The sequence below is a fragment of the Pongo abelii genome, chromosome 1, assembly GCF_028885655.2.
Source record: "Pongo abelii isolate AG06213 chromosome 1, NHGRI_mPonAbe1-v2.0_pri, whole genome shotgun sequence".
NCBI lineage: Eukaryota > Metazoa > Chordata > Mammalia > Primates > Hominidae > Pongo > Pongo abelii.
This window is the reverse complement of record NC_071985.2, coordinates 197771109-197787345: the sequence shown is the minus strand read 5'-3', so window position 1 is coordinate 197787345 and position 16237 is coordinate 197771109. Positions and strand designations below refer to the sequence as shown.

Sequence of the window (16237 nt, the reverse complement as noted above, 5' to 3'; positions counted from 1 at the left end):
TTTATATACAGTAGTCCCCGCTTATCCAGAGATACATTCCAAGACCTGCAGTCGATGCCTGAAACTGCAGATAGTACTAAACCATGCAGTGTTTTTTTGATCTGATAACTGAGAGGGCTACTAACTGACTAAAAGGCAGGTAATGTATACAGCGTGATACTCTGGACAAAGGGATGATATTTTTAAATTCCATGGACCATGGCTGACCACAGGTAACCAAAACTGCAAATAGGGAGGGATTACTACCTCTCCAAAGAATCCTGACACAATCAGTCCATAGACAACCATTAAAAAATTTCCTCCTTACCTGCACTACAGTTTTGAAAATTTCTTCAGTTTATACTAATGTTCCAAGGGCTTTAGAACAATGGCCTTTCACCAAGATCAATTCTAAACTTAATATTATAACCTGAGTTCACATTAGAAGTGTTAAAAAAAATTAAAAGTCCCCAACATCCAAGTTGAGCTTACAAAGAAATGTTGTGATTTTGCCTCAAAGTTTACTGGGTTGCATTACCTCGAATAAGGCGCTGAGTCTCACTATGCAGTTGTTTTAATGCTTCTTTACTTAATCTGGCTGCCTTTCTTTCCTTAAAGAAAACAAAAAGTGAGACTACATTAATTATATGAATATCCAGAAAGATAGATATTCATCCCTCAAGAGTTTGCTCTCTCCAAGAAAAGAGGAAAGGAAATAGTAAGCATGAGTAAGCCCAAATGCAGTATAAACTCAAGGAATTCATTTATTCCCAAGTCTCAGAGAATTTGTTCAATCCAATCCATATTTTGTTCCTACTATGTATGAAGCAATATGATGGGTAACAGAAAAATATGATAGACAAAATAAAATATTTATCCCTAAGAAATCTATAATCTCCTGTGTAAAGAGATCAGTGTGACTAATATACAGGACTCTACCTCACCTTCCTCGTGGTTCCTTTTGATAACTCACTTTCTTCCTCAAATGAATAGACCTCACTCTCCAAAGATGGTTCTTTTTTCTAAAAGAAATGGCAGGTTGATTATTAGGACAAAAACAAAATTCAAATAAGAGGACTACTTTTGTAGTCCAACACCACATCATGCTACGTTAATAAATCAATAATCATCAAATAGAAATTATTAAACACACAGCATCCTATTATGCTTAGAAAACAGATACCTCAAATGGAGTCCAGACCCTTATTTCTTTTACCTCTGCTTACGTCTTTCCCTAAAGAGGTATAATAACTCGCAGGAAGCTAAAAAAAATCTTAGGAAGAAACATTATGCTTCCAAACACTCGGGACAACAATGTTTTGACTGATGCCTCTCTTTGATACCCTTCCTGAAACCCTATAGGGTTCATTTCTCAAAGGCTATAGGACTGAAAAATTTACATCTCTTCCCTATTGTTTACCTGCATCTTACTACACCATCAAATATCTTAGTGGTTTTTTTTTTCAGCATTCCTAAAAGGGTAATAACGAAACACTAGTTTCCAAAGAAGTTAGCATGTCTATCACTTGTACTGCAAGTCTCCAAAATTAACAGCTGAAAAACTTAAGTCAACTGACACGTTTTTCTTCAGTTAAAAAAAAAAAATTAAGGTTCCAACAGTAAATTAAAAATATAGCAAAGGTCAGAAGCAGTTGATTAACTCTTATTGCAATCATGCTTTACTTGCCTTGTGCTTTTTTACTTTGTTTTTTACAGCTGCTCTTATTAATTCTAATGACTCGTCATCTTCCAATGGAGAGTTATTTTCATCCTCCAACCCAGTTTCAAAAAGGTCTTTATCCACAAGAAGACAGCCACTGTCATTAAATGGCTGTTCTACATCATCTTCCTAGGTAATACATAAACAAAAAGCATAATCCAATCATTTAAAAATCCAGTATTTCACAACATCATATGGCAATTTGGATCAGGCCAGAAAAAGCCCATGTTTCATCAACAGACAAGCATATAAAATCTAGAACATTCTCACTGGTTCCTAACTCACACATATCCTTTGAAGTCCAAGTTGTGATTTTATGCAACTATCTAAAACTAACTTAATAAACAGTAAATATTTTTTTGAAGTAAAATACTTGTTAAGCAACTAGTTTATAAATTTGAGGATGGTTTTTCTAGTTAGCAAACAAGACTACTGACTGATAGATGCATAAAAAAGGCTTCTTTCAGTTAATTTTCATCAGCTCAGAGATAGCAAAGAATTACTTCATGTGCTCATAAAGAAAATCAGAAACCCATTTATTTGGAAATGTCCTCTGCATACCCAAAATAGAATAAGACCAATAAGTTTTGTTTTTTTGGTTTTTGGTTTTTTTTTTGAGACAGGGTCTCACTCTGTCATCCACACTGGAATGCAGTGATACAATTACAGCTTCATTGCAGCCTCGACTTCCTGGGCTCAAGTGATTCTCCCACCTCACCCTCCCAAGTAGCTGGGACTACAGCTGGGACTATGGCCACCATACCCAAATAATTTTTAAATTTTTTGTAGAGATGGGCTCTCACTTTGTTGCCTAGGCTGGTCTCGAACTCCTGGGCTTAAGTGACTGTCTGGCCTTGGCCTCCCAAAGTGCTGGGATTAGAGGTATGCACCACTGCACCTGGCCAAGACCAGTTAGTTTTAAATCACATACCTATTGAGAATAATTCTCAACACAAAATAGTCAATTCAAAGCAATAGTCAGAGAGCAGAAACAACCTCAAGTACTAACAGCAACCTTTTCTAAAATGTTAACCTACCCAAGCAATAGCAAATTATTCTTTAAAATGTACCTGGTTTTTTGTTTCCTTCTTTTTTAGCTGTCTAATTTTTTCCATTTTTCTCTCCTCTTTCTCAAGTCTTCTTTTTGATTTTACTTTTGCTTTTCCTGCAGTTCCTTCTTTATCATGTATGTGCTTTTTGGAACTCTTTCTGTCAGTGGTAAAGTCCGTAGAGTTTCCAGACTGAAGACTCAGCTCTAAGCAAGGTTTCACTTGCGCTTCAAGATTTTCCTGATACAAAGACTTTTCCATGTAACTTTCATCACTGTCTGCCACAGTTTTGTAAATCCTTTTGATTTTTGTATTTTTCCCAGCATATAAATTCTCTTTATTTTCCTCCTCGGCACTGTCATAGGTAGTTTTCTCTGGAGAAGCATTTGTGTCCTCTGTTTCGGAATCACTGTCTTGTAGAACCTTCCTGTTTTTCAACTTCTTACTTACAAATATCTCTTCATCTGAATCTGGAGGAAACAATTTTCTTTTAATTATACCATCATTTGATCTTCCTCCTAGTCCCACTACTCCTCAAAAATATATTGTTATACAAGTGATATATAACATTGTGAAATTACGTGACTACTATTAAGAACTGATTGTAGCAAAGCAAATCTAAAAATACATTTTGAAAAACATTTTCCCTGGGAAAAATGTCTCTTACTGGGAAATGTAATTCTACGTATATTTACAATGTGTAAAGTTGTTCTAATCCTCCCGCAGGTGTTAAAATTCCTTTTATTATAGGATGAATGCAATTAACCAGGCAATATGGTAGCTATTAGACATTCAACAATATAACATAGTTTCAAAAAGGTACAAGCACTGTTATTTTGCTTTTATAATAAAACAAACAATAAGGATGGGGCATTAATAATGTAATAAATCAAGAGAATAATGAAATCAATCCAATCTACTTACAACTGAGGCTCCTGCAACCTATTCCTAAAAATAAAAATACTATTACAAACCTCCTTCACTCAAGGGTCCAATTGTTTCATAGCTGCCCTGTCCACTATCTGAAGGACTATCTGTTTCCTCTTGTGAAATGACGTTTGGATCATTGATTTCTAGGTGAACCTAGAAAATGACAATATACTTTGTATTAACCAGCAGGTGACCGAAAGCTCCAAGTACATAATGACACACAAATCATCACGGGATCATCAACCTGAACTAAGGAAAGAACCAAATACAATGGTTCCTTGAAGGGATGACATTTAGAATTACTGGACAACAAACAAACAAAAGTTCATTTTTCACCTTTGAAGGATGCTAACAGAACCAACTCTTTTAGTAATGGTAAAAAAAAAAAAATGAAAAGAATCAAGCATTTATTATGCCCTTTCTGTGTGAAATGTTCCCCAATATATCCATATGATTGATGAGGGGAAGTTTCTATTTAGAGAAATATCCTAATGAATTAATAAATGATAGAATTAGATTATCACAATTTTATCAACCCTTGATTAAATAACAGACCTTGGCAATTATCATTAATGGCTGCTAACATCACCAAAAGAGAAACAACCAGACATTATGTGCTGCCTAATAGAAGTACCCAATACTAGCTATAAAGTATTCCTGACAGAACAATCAAATTTGAATCCTATCAAGTCTCTAGATCTAACTAGCAAGTTATAGGAAATAGAGGGAATAGGGGAACATGTTGAATAATACCACAGATATGCAATCTAGATGTGAGAAACTCTACAAGTCAAACTGGGTGGTTTCTTTCTCTCTCTCTCTCTCTCTTTTTTTTTTTTTTGAGATACAATCTCGCTCTGTCACCCAGGCTGGAGTGCAGTGGTGCAATCTCGGCTCACTGCAACCTCTGCCTCCTGGGTTCAAGCGATTCTCCTGCCTCAGCCTCCTGAGTAGCTGGGATTACAGGCACACATCAACACACCCAGATAATTTTTTGTGTTTTAATAGAGACAAGGTTTCACCATGCTGGCCAGGCCGGTTGCAAACTCCTGACCTCAGGTGATCTGCCCACCTCGGCCTCCCAAAATGCTGGGATTACAGGTATGAGCCACTGCACCCGGCTGGTTTCTTTAACAATATATTGCAAAGAAAAAAAAAAGAGAGGGAGAGAAACCTATAAAGAAAGTTAATACATAAGTGAATGTATATATGTGTGTACGTATGTATATTTCTATATATTTATACATGTATGTATATTTCTATATGCTATATGTATATTTCTTTTTTTTTGAGATGGAGTTTTGCTGTTGTTGCCCAGGATGGAGTGCAACGGCGTGATCTCGGCTCACCGCAACCTCCGCCTCCCAGGTTCAAGCGATTCTCCTGCCTCAGCCTCTCGAGTAGCTGGGATTACAGGCATGTGTCACCACGCCCGGCTAATTTTGTATTTTTAGTAGAGATGGGGTTTCTCCATGTTAGTCAGGCTGGTCTCGAACTCCTGACATCAGGTGAGCCGCCCGCCTCGGCCTCCCAAAGTGCTGGGATTACAGATGTGAGCCACCACACCCAGCTATATGTATATTTCTTTTTTTGTTTGTTTGTTTCTTTTTTTCTTTTTTTGAGACGGAGTTTCGCTCTTATTGCCCAAGCTGGAGTGCAATGGCACGATCTTGGCTCCCTACAACCTCCGCCTCCTGGGTTCAAGCGATTCTCCTGCCTCAGCCTCCCGAGTAGCTGGGATTACAGGCGCGCGCCACCATGCCCAGCTAATTTTTTGTAGAAACAGGGTTTCACCATGTTAGCCAGGCTGGTCTCGAACTTCTGACCTCAGGTGATCCGCCTGCCTCAGCCTCCCAAAATGCTGGAATTACAAGCATAAGCCACCACAACCAGCCCTGTATATTTCTATATACATAAATGTATGCTTTATATATGTATGTATATCTTAAAATACATACATATATGCATATATACACATATATAATATAAACAATTGCAATATGCCAACTTTGGATGATGATTCAAAAAACTAAAAATGTAAATAATTATGCTAAAGTGGCATATAAAAATAAATGAAATATCTCTGAGTCAAAGAAATCTGAACACTGACTAGATACTTCTTAGGTGTGGTAATGATATCGTAGTATCTATTTTTGGAAAGCTCTTGTCTGTTAGATATGCACACTAAAATATTTGTGGTTCAAGTAATATGATATCTGTGATTTTCCTCCAAATAATCCTGTGAGAGGAAAAATGGGTAGCTGTATGAATAAAACAAGATTGGCCATGACTTGAAAATACAGGTTGAACATCTCTAACCTGAAAATCTGAAATGCTCCCAATTCCAAAATATTTGAGCACTGACATGATGCCACTAGATGAAAATTCCATACCTGACCTCATATGATGAGCTGCAGTAAAACTTTGCTTCATGCACGAAATTATTTTTAAATGCTGTATAAAATTACCTTCAGACTATGTGTCTAAGGTATATATGAAATATAACTGAATTTCATGTTTAGACTTGGGTCCCTCCCCCAAGATATCTCATTATGTGTATGCAAATATTCCAAAATCCAAAATAAATCTGAAATTCAAAACCCTTCTGGTCCCAAGCATTTCAGACGAGAGATATTCAAACTGTAGTTGAAGTAAGGTGATGGGTTCATTATACCATCCCTTCTACGGTTGTATAGGTTTGAAAATTTCTAAATAAGACAGTTTAAAAAGTCGCAAATAAAAACCTAAGGAGGAGGGGTGTGTTAGGTGACTTGATCAGTTAGTGACCTTAAAGCTAACCCTAGATGCCAAGTCTATCTCCTTAGTGTTCTCAGGGCTCTGAATCAACTTATTAATAAAGGGAGAAATATGAACATCAGTAATGTAACAGGGCACAAGGCCTCACCCGAGTGGTTTCTCAAAAAATTATTAAATTGGTCAGGCATGGTGGCTCACACCGGTAATCCCAGCACTTTGGGAGGCCGAGGCAGGTGGATCACAAGGTTAGGAGTTCGAGACAAGCCTGGCCAATACAGTGAAACCCCATAACTACTAAAAATACAAAAATTAGCTGGGCATGGTGGTGTGTGCCTGTAGTCCCAGCTGCTCAGGAGGCTGGGGCAGGAGAATCACTTGAATCCAGGAGACAGAGGTTGCAGTGAGCCGAGATTGCGCCACTGCACTCCAGTCTGGGCAACAGAGCGAGACTCCATCTCAAAAAAAAAAATTATTAAATTGATTTGAATGCGAGGTACAAAATTTTTTTTTTGATACAGTGTCTCACTCTGTCACCTAGGCTGGAGTGCAGTGGCAGGATCATGGCTCACTGCAGCCTTGACCTCCCAGGCCCAAAGGATTCTCTCACCTCAGCCTCCCAAGTAGCTGGGACCACAGGCGACGCCCGGCTAATTTTTTTTTTTTTTTTTTTTTTTTTTTTTGTAGAGGCAGGGTTTTGCCATGTTTTCTACGCAGGCTGGTTTCGAACTCTTGAGCTCAAGCAGTCTGCCGGCCTTGGCGTCCCAAAGTGCTGGGATTGCTGAGAATTAATATGTATGCACTGACGATCCTCTCAACAATCCAAAGCAGTAAAACTATTACTTCTGTTTGTGAATGTGGAAACCGAATTTAGGTAACCAGACAGCTCAAGGAATAGGGCTGCTTTGAATGACGATTATCTTCTAGGCAATTTGCAGCAACGTCAAAGGGCAGGGCCAGGAACAGGGTGGGGTGAGGTCTCAAAAAATTCAGTAATCAAAATAAATAACATTAATGCAACATTTTTTAAAAAATTAAATCAATAATCTACGGCTCATGAGGTAAATAATACGCCCGCTCTTGTAAATAAAGTTTATTGGAAACAGGGATGGGATTAGGGTGAGATGAGTGAGGCAAGGTCGTGCAAATGACTGGTCGGATCTTGTCTTTGTTTAAACGTCTGATATTTTGTTCAATATCAAATCATAAAAAGTTTTTGCATTAATTTTGGTTTTTTAAAAATATTGCATTAAAATATGAGTTTGATTGAGGGTTTTGGCGCCCCTTTAAATTTTGCTACTAAGGCGGGAGTGCCTTGCCCGAATCCGGCCCCAGAAAGGACACAGCTCTGGAAACATCTGTTTTCTATGCCCAATTTCGCCAGGGAGCTGCCAGCCACCAGCCAGGAGCCCCAATGGTGACTTCCCCACTCGGGGCCCGGTCGGAAAACGCAAAGCGCCTGCGCGCGATGACCTCCAGGGCCCCTCCCAGGCCCAGTGTGGAACTCCCTAACACCCTCGCTCGCCCTCTCTCTGCGGAGAATCCCCCCGCACCGCTGCGGCCGGGTTCGGCCAGAGCCTCCTGGCTTTCAGGGCACCCTGAGGGGAGGAGCTTCCGCGACAGGAAACGCGCCAAAGGGGAGGGCTGGCGGCAGGAACCGGCTGGAGGGGCTGGGCTGCCGGCAGCGCGCGCCGCAGAGACCTGGAGCTCCCCGGCCACGGAGCCCGAAGCGCGGGAAGCCCGGCGGCGGGACGGGACGCCCGGTCGGAACCCATCCCGGCCGAGTCTCGAGGCCGCGGGAGCCGGCGCGGCGAACGCCGGGAGCCGCAGTCCTCCCGCCCGGGCGCCTCGGGTCAGCGGGATCTACCCCGGCCCCACCTAACCTCTCGGTGCCCGGCCTTCGCAGTCCCCGTGGGGAGCGTGTGCATAAACTCACCTCAGAACCCACCTCGCCCGTCATGACTCCTGCCTCCCCTGCGCTCCACTAGGGACGGAGCTGTCTCTGATCCCCTCAGCCGGAGAGCTGCGGCTCCCGCCGTCTCCAGCCCAGCAGTGCTGTTCTTGCTTTCCCGCCCAGCCAGAGTGGAGGTCCCACCCAGATGGTTTGCACCAATCCAGAGGGGGCTTTCCAGCGAGTCCCCGCCCCCTTCCGACCCACCAATCACGCAGCGCCTCCGGCCGCCCAATCTCATATAACCCAGGCTGAGTTGGCGGGTCGCAGCTGCTGGTAGCGGGGCCTGGGGGAGCTGGCGGTGCACGGGGGCGGGGCAGTCGGTACCAGGCGAGCCGTGGTCTTTGACTTTCGACACTTGCCCAAGCATCATGTGCGATTGGAGGGGTGAGTCTTTCAGGGGGAAGTGAGCTGGGAAACGGTTCCTGGGCACCTGGGAGTGTCCGGTACCTGAACTTTTTAGAGGAATTCCAAGGTTCCCGTCGGGATTTTCTCCACTGACTTCATTTCTGGAGCAGCTAGATCCTGTCTGCCTCTTGTACATGACACTTACCACTGAATATATATATATATATATATATATACACACTCACACACACACACATATATACACACACATATGTACACACATATATACATACACATATATACACACACATATACACACACACACATATATGTATACACACACGCTTTTTTTTTTTTTTTTTTTTGAGACGGAGTCTCCCCCTGTTAGCCAGGATGAAATGCAATGGTGCGATCTCGGCTCACTGCAACCTCCGCCTCCCGGGTTCAAGCGATTCTCGTGCCTCAGCATCCCGAGTAGCTAGGATTACAGGCACCCGCCACCAACCCCTGGCTAATTTTTGTATTTTTCGTAGAGACGGGGTTTCACCATGTTGGCCAGGCTGGTCTCGAACTCCTGATCTCAAATGATCCTCACCTCGGCCTCCCAAAGTTCTGGGAGGCCTCATACCCCTCACAGGCGTGAGCCACCGTGCCTGGCCCACTTTTATTTTTTAAAGAGGGCGCCATGGCTCACGCTTGTAATCTCAACGCTTTGGGAGGCCAAGGTGGGAGGATGGCTTGAGTCCAGGAGTTTGAGGTTAGAGTAAGTTATGATCGCGCCACCGCACTTCAGCGTAGGCGATAGAGGGACACCTTGTCTCTAAAGAAAAAAGTTTTGTGGGCTGCTCAGATACCAAAGAATATGGTTGGATAATCTTTATAATTTTCTGTAGGGTTAATTTGAGGATGTAGAAAGCACTTATCACTCCTAGAGGGCATTCTACCTTTAAACAAGGCTGGAAAAAGAATTGAAGCTCTGAAATCAGGTTTATCCCAGACAAAGTTCTTTTTTTTTTTTTTTTTTTTTTTTTTTTTGTTGAGACGGAGTCTCTCTCCCTGTCACCATGGCTGGAGTGCAATGGCGTGATCTCGGCTCACTGCAACCTCTGCCTCTGGGGTTCAAGCGATTCTCCTGCCTCAGCCTCCTGAGTAGCTAGGATTACAGGCATGTGCCACCACGCCCAGCTAATTTTTTGTAACTTTAGTAGAGACAAGATTTCACCATTTTGGCCAGGCTGATCTTGAACTCCTGACCTCATGATCCACCCGTCTCAGCCTCCCAAAGTGCTGGGATTACAGGTGTGAGTCACCGCACCTGGCCTATCCCAGACAATTCTAATCCCAGTTTTGCCACTGTGCTGGCCATTATTTTTTGCCCCCCAGGTCAATTCTCTGTCCTTCCTTTACCCTGGTATGTGTCAAGGCAAGGCTGACCTCCCTAGACTGTATTATCCCAGCTCCCTTGCCCTTCTGGTTGGGTCAGGCCCCTGTAAAGACACCTGATAGGGTTACTGTAAGGAGATGAGAGGCCACCAGGAAAAAAAGGTCAGAGTATTTATTGCTCACTTCACCCTCCATGGTCATATCCACTGCCAGGGTGGCCAGCTTGGCCCAGCTTGCCCAGGACTTTCCTAGTTTTAGCACTAAAAGTCCTTCATCCTGAGAACCTCCTCAGTCACAGGCATACCAAATGGTTGGTTCTTCACCCAATCCACTGGCCTCCTCTTCCAAGTTTCCAGCTTTAGCTGGGTTCAGAAAAAAGCTCCCTCTCCACATCTTCATTTCTTTACTTCCCCACCATCTCTCAATCCACTTCTGTCCCCACCAACAAGAGCCCATCATCCATCCTCTTCTCTTTTTGTGTCTTGGTTTATCCACCTTTTCATCCACTTTACTATTAATTTCTACAACAACGATTCCCAGGTATACATCTATGGCACTCCCCATCATATGTGGAGGGCTAACGTTTATTGAAGCCTTACTCAGTGGCAGAAACAGTTGCAAGGATTTTATAAGTGTTATCTTCTTTAATCTTCAGAGTAAACTTGTAATATTATTATCTCTTTCTTAGAAGATGAGGAAACCAGACTCTTAAAAGGCTAGAAACTGGTGGAGCCAATTTTCAGACTCGATGTGACTTCAGAGCTCATACCCCTCAGAGAGACCCTGCCTGAGCATCCTCTGTGTTCTCCCTCCTTATCCTGTGCTGGTTTCCCTGATAACACTTTCCTTTGCCTGAAATTTTATTTATATCTATTTGTCTGTTGTTGCTCCAAGAGGACAGGCACTTTGTTTTCTTTGCTTCTGTATCATTGCAACCTAGAATTGTCTTTCTTAAACTTGAGCACGCATCAGAATAATCTGAAAGGCTGGTAAAAACAGCGATTGTTGGGTCCTAGTGCCAAAGTTTCTGATTCAGTATGTCTGAAGTGGGGTCCAGAGATGTATACTTCTTTCTTTCCTTTTTTTTTTCCTCCCTGAGTGCAGTGGCATGATCACAGCTCACTGTAGCCTCAACCTCCCAGGCTCAAGCAACCCTTCCACCTCAGCCTCCCAAGTGGCTGGGACTACAGGTGTGTACCACCATGCCCAGCTAACTTTTTATTTTGTAGAGACGGGGTGTCACCATGTTGCCCAAGCTGGTCTCAAACTCCTGGACTCAAGCAATCTGCACATCTCAGCCTCGCAAAGTGCTGGGATTACGGGCATGAACCACTGTGCCCCACAGGAATGTATATTTCTAACAAATTCCCTGGTGATGCTAGTGTTGCTGATCTGGAGACCACACTTTGAGAACAAAGGGCTTAGAACATCCCAGGTTCAAGGTAGGAAAACTGATAGATATTTGTTGAACTAACTAATTCATTCACTTGACAAATTCTTGAGCTCCCTCTGAAAGTGAATAAGTGAAATAATATTCCTTATATTAGTATTTTAAAATATCTTTGGGGAGCACCTTTTCACTCATCACAGAAGCTAAGAGAGAAAGCTCCAATTTGAGCAATGGGTGGACATGGGTAAGCTAGGAAAGGAAAACCTTTTATTAATTTTTTATTGTGGTAAAACGTATATAACATAAAATTTACCATCTTAACCATTTTAAAGTATGCAGTTCAGAAGTACATTCAAATTGTTATGCAACCAATCTTCAGAATTCTTTTCTTTTTTCTCTTCTTTTTTTTTTTTTTTTTTTTTTGAAATGGAGGTTTGCTCTTGTTGCCTAGGCTGGAATGCAATGGTGCTATCTTGGCTCACTGCAACCTCTGCCTCCCGGGTTCAAGCAATTCTCTTGCCTCAGCCTCCCAAGTAGCTGGGATTACAGGCACCTGCCACCACGCCTGGCTACTTTTTTGTATTTTTAGGAGAGACGGGGTTTCACCATGTTGGCCAGGCTGGTCTTGAACTCCTGACCTCAAGTGATCCATGCACCTCGGCCTCCCAAAGCTCTGGGATTACAGGTGTGACCCAGCGTGCCTGGCCTAGAACTCCTTTCATCTTGCAAAACTGAAACTCTATGCCCATTAAGCAACAACTTCTCATTCCTCCCATCCCCAGGAAACTTTTATTTTACACATTAACTTGTGCCAAGATAAAGTGAGTCTGTATTTAGAATTAGCAACCTGTATTCTCAATTTTGGTGAATGGAACCATAATCCACTCACCAGTTCAGAAACCTGTGAATCACCTTGACCTCTCTGTTCCTTCATTGTTGTAGTCATCCAACAATCCTTGTTTATTAAGTTGATAAATGGCAACAAAGGAAACATCTGGAGTGCTCACTTTACGGGGATTAGTCTGAACCTGTCCCATAGAGGGCTTCATAAACTTAGGTAAGTAATTTAGTTTCTCAGAAACGTGTTCTTTTTTGGAGGTTGGGTGCAGTGGCTCATGCCTGTAATCCCAGAATTTTGGGAGGCCGAGGCAGTCAGATCACTTGAGGCCAAGAGTTCGAGACCAGCCTGGCCAACATGGTGAAACCCTGACTCTACTAAAAATACAAAAATTAGCTGGGCGTGGTGGCGGGCATCTGTAGTCCCAGCTACTCGGGAGGCTGAGGCAGGAGAATTGCTTGAACCTGGGAGGTGGAGATTGCGGTGAGCTGAGATCGTGCACAACTGCACTCCAGCCTGGGTGACAGAGCAAGACTCCATTTCAAAAAAAGAAAAGAAACTTGTTCTTCTTTTTTGTAACTAGAAAACACTGGATGAGATCATGATTCTCAAATAGGTTTAATGAGTAGGGCATCCAAAAGTATAGCACTTCATAGGAAGCATTTTGCAGTACTGATGCTGTTAATCTGGTCATTTGAATGAAGAAACATTTTAACTAGTAGGATATATTATTATATCACAAAAAAAATTTAAAAAGCAATTCTGACATTACAAGTCTGGGAAAAAATCAGCCATGGAACTTAACATGCTCAGCCAGTTCTAAAAGTGCTCTATTTATATGTGCTCCTTGGCAGACAAAAGCAGAAACCAAAGTCTTAAGAAAGTTTGGAGAAGGATAATTGACTGAATTATGTCTTTTATTTCTTTTTCTGCAAATTGAGGAAGGATACCATGTTACATTTTTAGTACTGCTATTCCTCTCGAGTAAAGTTTGAGAATTACCTGCTTTTCCAAAGTCCTGGGCCGCTAAATTCCTTCGTCCCTGGAGAAACACTGCCACTGTGTGGCAGACCTTGGTTATGCCACTCTATCCTAAAACCATTTGAGACGTGGGGGTCATTTTAAGATTATTCGAGTTATTTAAATGTTCCTTTGGTGGGGTAAAATAACTGCATCTCCCAGTATCTTATTTTAAAAATAATTTCGGCCAGGTGAGGTGGCTCACGCCTGTAATCCCAGCACTTTAGGAGGCCTAGGCTGGTGGATTGCCTAAGCTTAGGAGTTCACGACCAGCCTGGGCAATACGGTGAAACCCCGTCTCTACTAAAAATACAAAAAAAAAAAAAAAAAAAATAGCCAGGCGTGGTGATGTGCGCCTGTAGTCCCGCTACTTGGGAGGCTGAGGCAGGAGAATCGCTTAAACTCGTGAGGCAGAGGTTGCAGTGAGCCAAGATCGCACCACCGCACTCCAGCCTGGGAGACAGAACGGGACAATGTCTCAAAAAAAAAAAAAAAATTGTCATTCCATACAGTTATGAAGCTTCTCTTAGAGAGTACCCTGCTTGAAGACCAGAACTGTTTTTCTTGCTTATCATAGTAGCCTCTGACTTTTAAAATGGTACAGGGCCTCGGTGCAGTGGGTCAGCCTGTAATCCCAGCACTTTGGGGAGGCTGAGGCAGGTGGATCACTTGAGGCCAGGAGTTCGGCCAGAATAATGAGCTAGACCAGTTGTTTAAGTGGGAGATTATGGGAACCTGAACTAGATCAATGGTAGTAACAATGGAGAGGAGAGGATGGTGAAACTCTGGCTCTACTAAAAATGCAAAAATTAGCCCAGTGTGGTGGCACATGCCTGTAATCCCAGCTACTCCGGAGGCTGACACACAAGAATCACTTGAACCCAGGAGTCAGAGGTTGCAGTGAGCCAAGATTGCACCACTGCACTCCAGCCTGGGCAACAGAGTGAGACTCTGTCTCAAAAAATAATAATACATCGGGCACGGTGGTTCATGCCTGTTATCCCAGCACTTTGGAAGGCCGAGGCAGGCGGATCACTTGAGGCCGGGAGTTCAAAACCAGCCTGGCCAACATGGTGAAACCCCGTCTCTGCTAAAAATACAAAAATTAGCTGGGTGTGGTGGCAGGTGCCTGTAATCCCAGTTACTCAGGGAGTCTGAGGCAGGAGAATCGCTTGAACCTGGGAGGCAGAGGCTGCAGTAAGCCGAGATCGCGCCACTGCACTCCAGCCTGGGTAACAGAGTGAGACTCGGTCTCAAAAAAAAAAAGAAAAGAAAAGAAAGAAATAATAATAGAATAAAATAAAACAGCACAGGGCTGGACACAGTGGCTCATGTCTGTAATCCCAGCACTTTGGGAGGCTGAGACAGGAGGAGGCTTGAGCTCAGAAGTTCAAGACCAGCCTGAGCAACATAGTGAGACCTCATGTTTACTAAAAATTTTTTTTTTTTTTTTCTTTTAAAGTTTTATTTTAGGTTCCAGGGTACATGTGAAGGTTTGTTACAGAGGTGAACTCATGTCACAGGGGTTTGTTGTACAGATTTTTTTTTTTTTTTTTTTTAATTTATGAAGTATTTATTGATCATTCTTGGGTGTTTCTGGGAGAGGGGGATATGGGAGGGTCATAGGATAATAGTGGAGAGAAGGCCAGGAGATAAACACATGAACAAAGGTCTCTGGTTTTCCTAGGCAGAGGACCCTAGCTGAGAGTGGTGACGAGCACCTGTGGTCCCAGCCACTTAGAAGGCTGAAGTGGGAAGATCACTTGAGCCTGAGGCTGTAGTGAGCCATGATCGCACCACTGCACTCCAGCCTGGCCAACGGAGCGAGACCCTGACTCAATTTTTTTTTTTAAAGGTGTGGGGCCTGAAATATAGTGGGTGCTTAATAAATAATTGTTGAGGCCAGGCGCAGTGACTCACGCCTATAATCCCAGCACTTTGGGAGGCCAAGGCAGGTGGATCATAAGGTCAAGAGTTCAAGACCAGCCTGGCCAAGATGGTGAAACCCAGTCTCTACTAAAAATACAAAAAATTAGCCAGGCATGGTGGCAGGTGCCTGTAATCCCAGCTATTTGGGAGGCTGAAGCAGAGAATTGCTTGAATCCGGGAGGCAGAGGTTGCAGTGAGCCAAGATTGCACCACTGCACTCCAGCCTGGGTGACAGAGTGAGACTCTGTCTCAAAAAAAGAATAAATAGATAATAAATGATTGTTGAATAAGTGGTTAAGATACTAAGGACTAAACAAAAAACAAAAACAAATAATGCCAGGGCCTTTTCCCAAGGTGTATATGGACCCACCATCAGCTAGTCTGTGTGCAGAAGCTCCCTTCCCATGACACTGGGGAAATCTAAAGTACCTATAAAATATTCATCCACTTGAGCACCTATTTTAAGCCCCTATTAGATACAAAGAATACAAAGACAAATAAAATACAATCTTGTTCTCAGAGAGCTTCCCACTGCAGTCAGAGATAGGCAAGCAAACAAGCATGTGTGATATGGAAGTGTGTACAGGTAGCTGCAGGAGGGAGCTATTTGTCCTTGATGGAGGGACAACTGACTGTGCCTGGGATAAGTCAGTGGGGAGATGACTCCTGAACTGAGTTTCAAAGATGAATTGAAGTTCTCCAGGCTGGTACAGGGAGGAGAAGGCATTCCAGGTATGTGAAGGGGCTTGAAAAAGCATGTTGTGTTTGAGGAACTAAAAGTAGGTCAGTATGACTAGAACATGGTGTGGAGGTGTGGCCAGAATAAAGGCTAAACAGGTTATGAACAGGTTAGATAATGAAGGTTAAACTAGGAACAAAAGGTCTGTAATGCTATGCCTAAAAGTTTAGCTTTTAGACAGTATGAACAGAGCAGATGGGGTGTGGG

At 42.8% G+C, this 16237-nt stretch overlaps 1 protein-coding gene across 4 annotated transcripts in view; it reads right to left on the bottom strand.

The window, feature by feature from the left end:
- The window catches only part of CLSPN (claspin), a 50697-nt gene extending 42124 nt beyond the window's left edge, over positions 1-8573 (bottom strand). For 3 of the 4 annotated variants that reach the window (XM_054537822.2, XM_054537823.1, XM_063713392.1), the window contains exons 1-6: positions 8369-8523; positions 3723-3831; positions 2770-3218; positions 1667-1828; positions 924-1001; positions 518-590 (exon numbers count right to left, since the gene is read on the bottom strand). In XM_054537822.2, coding sequence (XP_054393797.1) covers positions 518-590; positions 924-1001; positions 1667-1828; positions 2770-3218; positions 3723-3831; positions 8369-8392 — 895 coding nt within the window. In that variant the 5' untranslated portion in view covers positions 8393-8523. Of the gene's footprint in view, positions 1-517; positions 591-923; positions 1002-1666; positions 1829-2769; positions 3219-3722; positions 3832-8368 lie in introns of all 4 variants that reach the window. The other variant, XM_024235477.2, reaches the window with a different exon arrangement.
- Positions 8574-16237: the final 7664 nt, after the last annotated feature.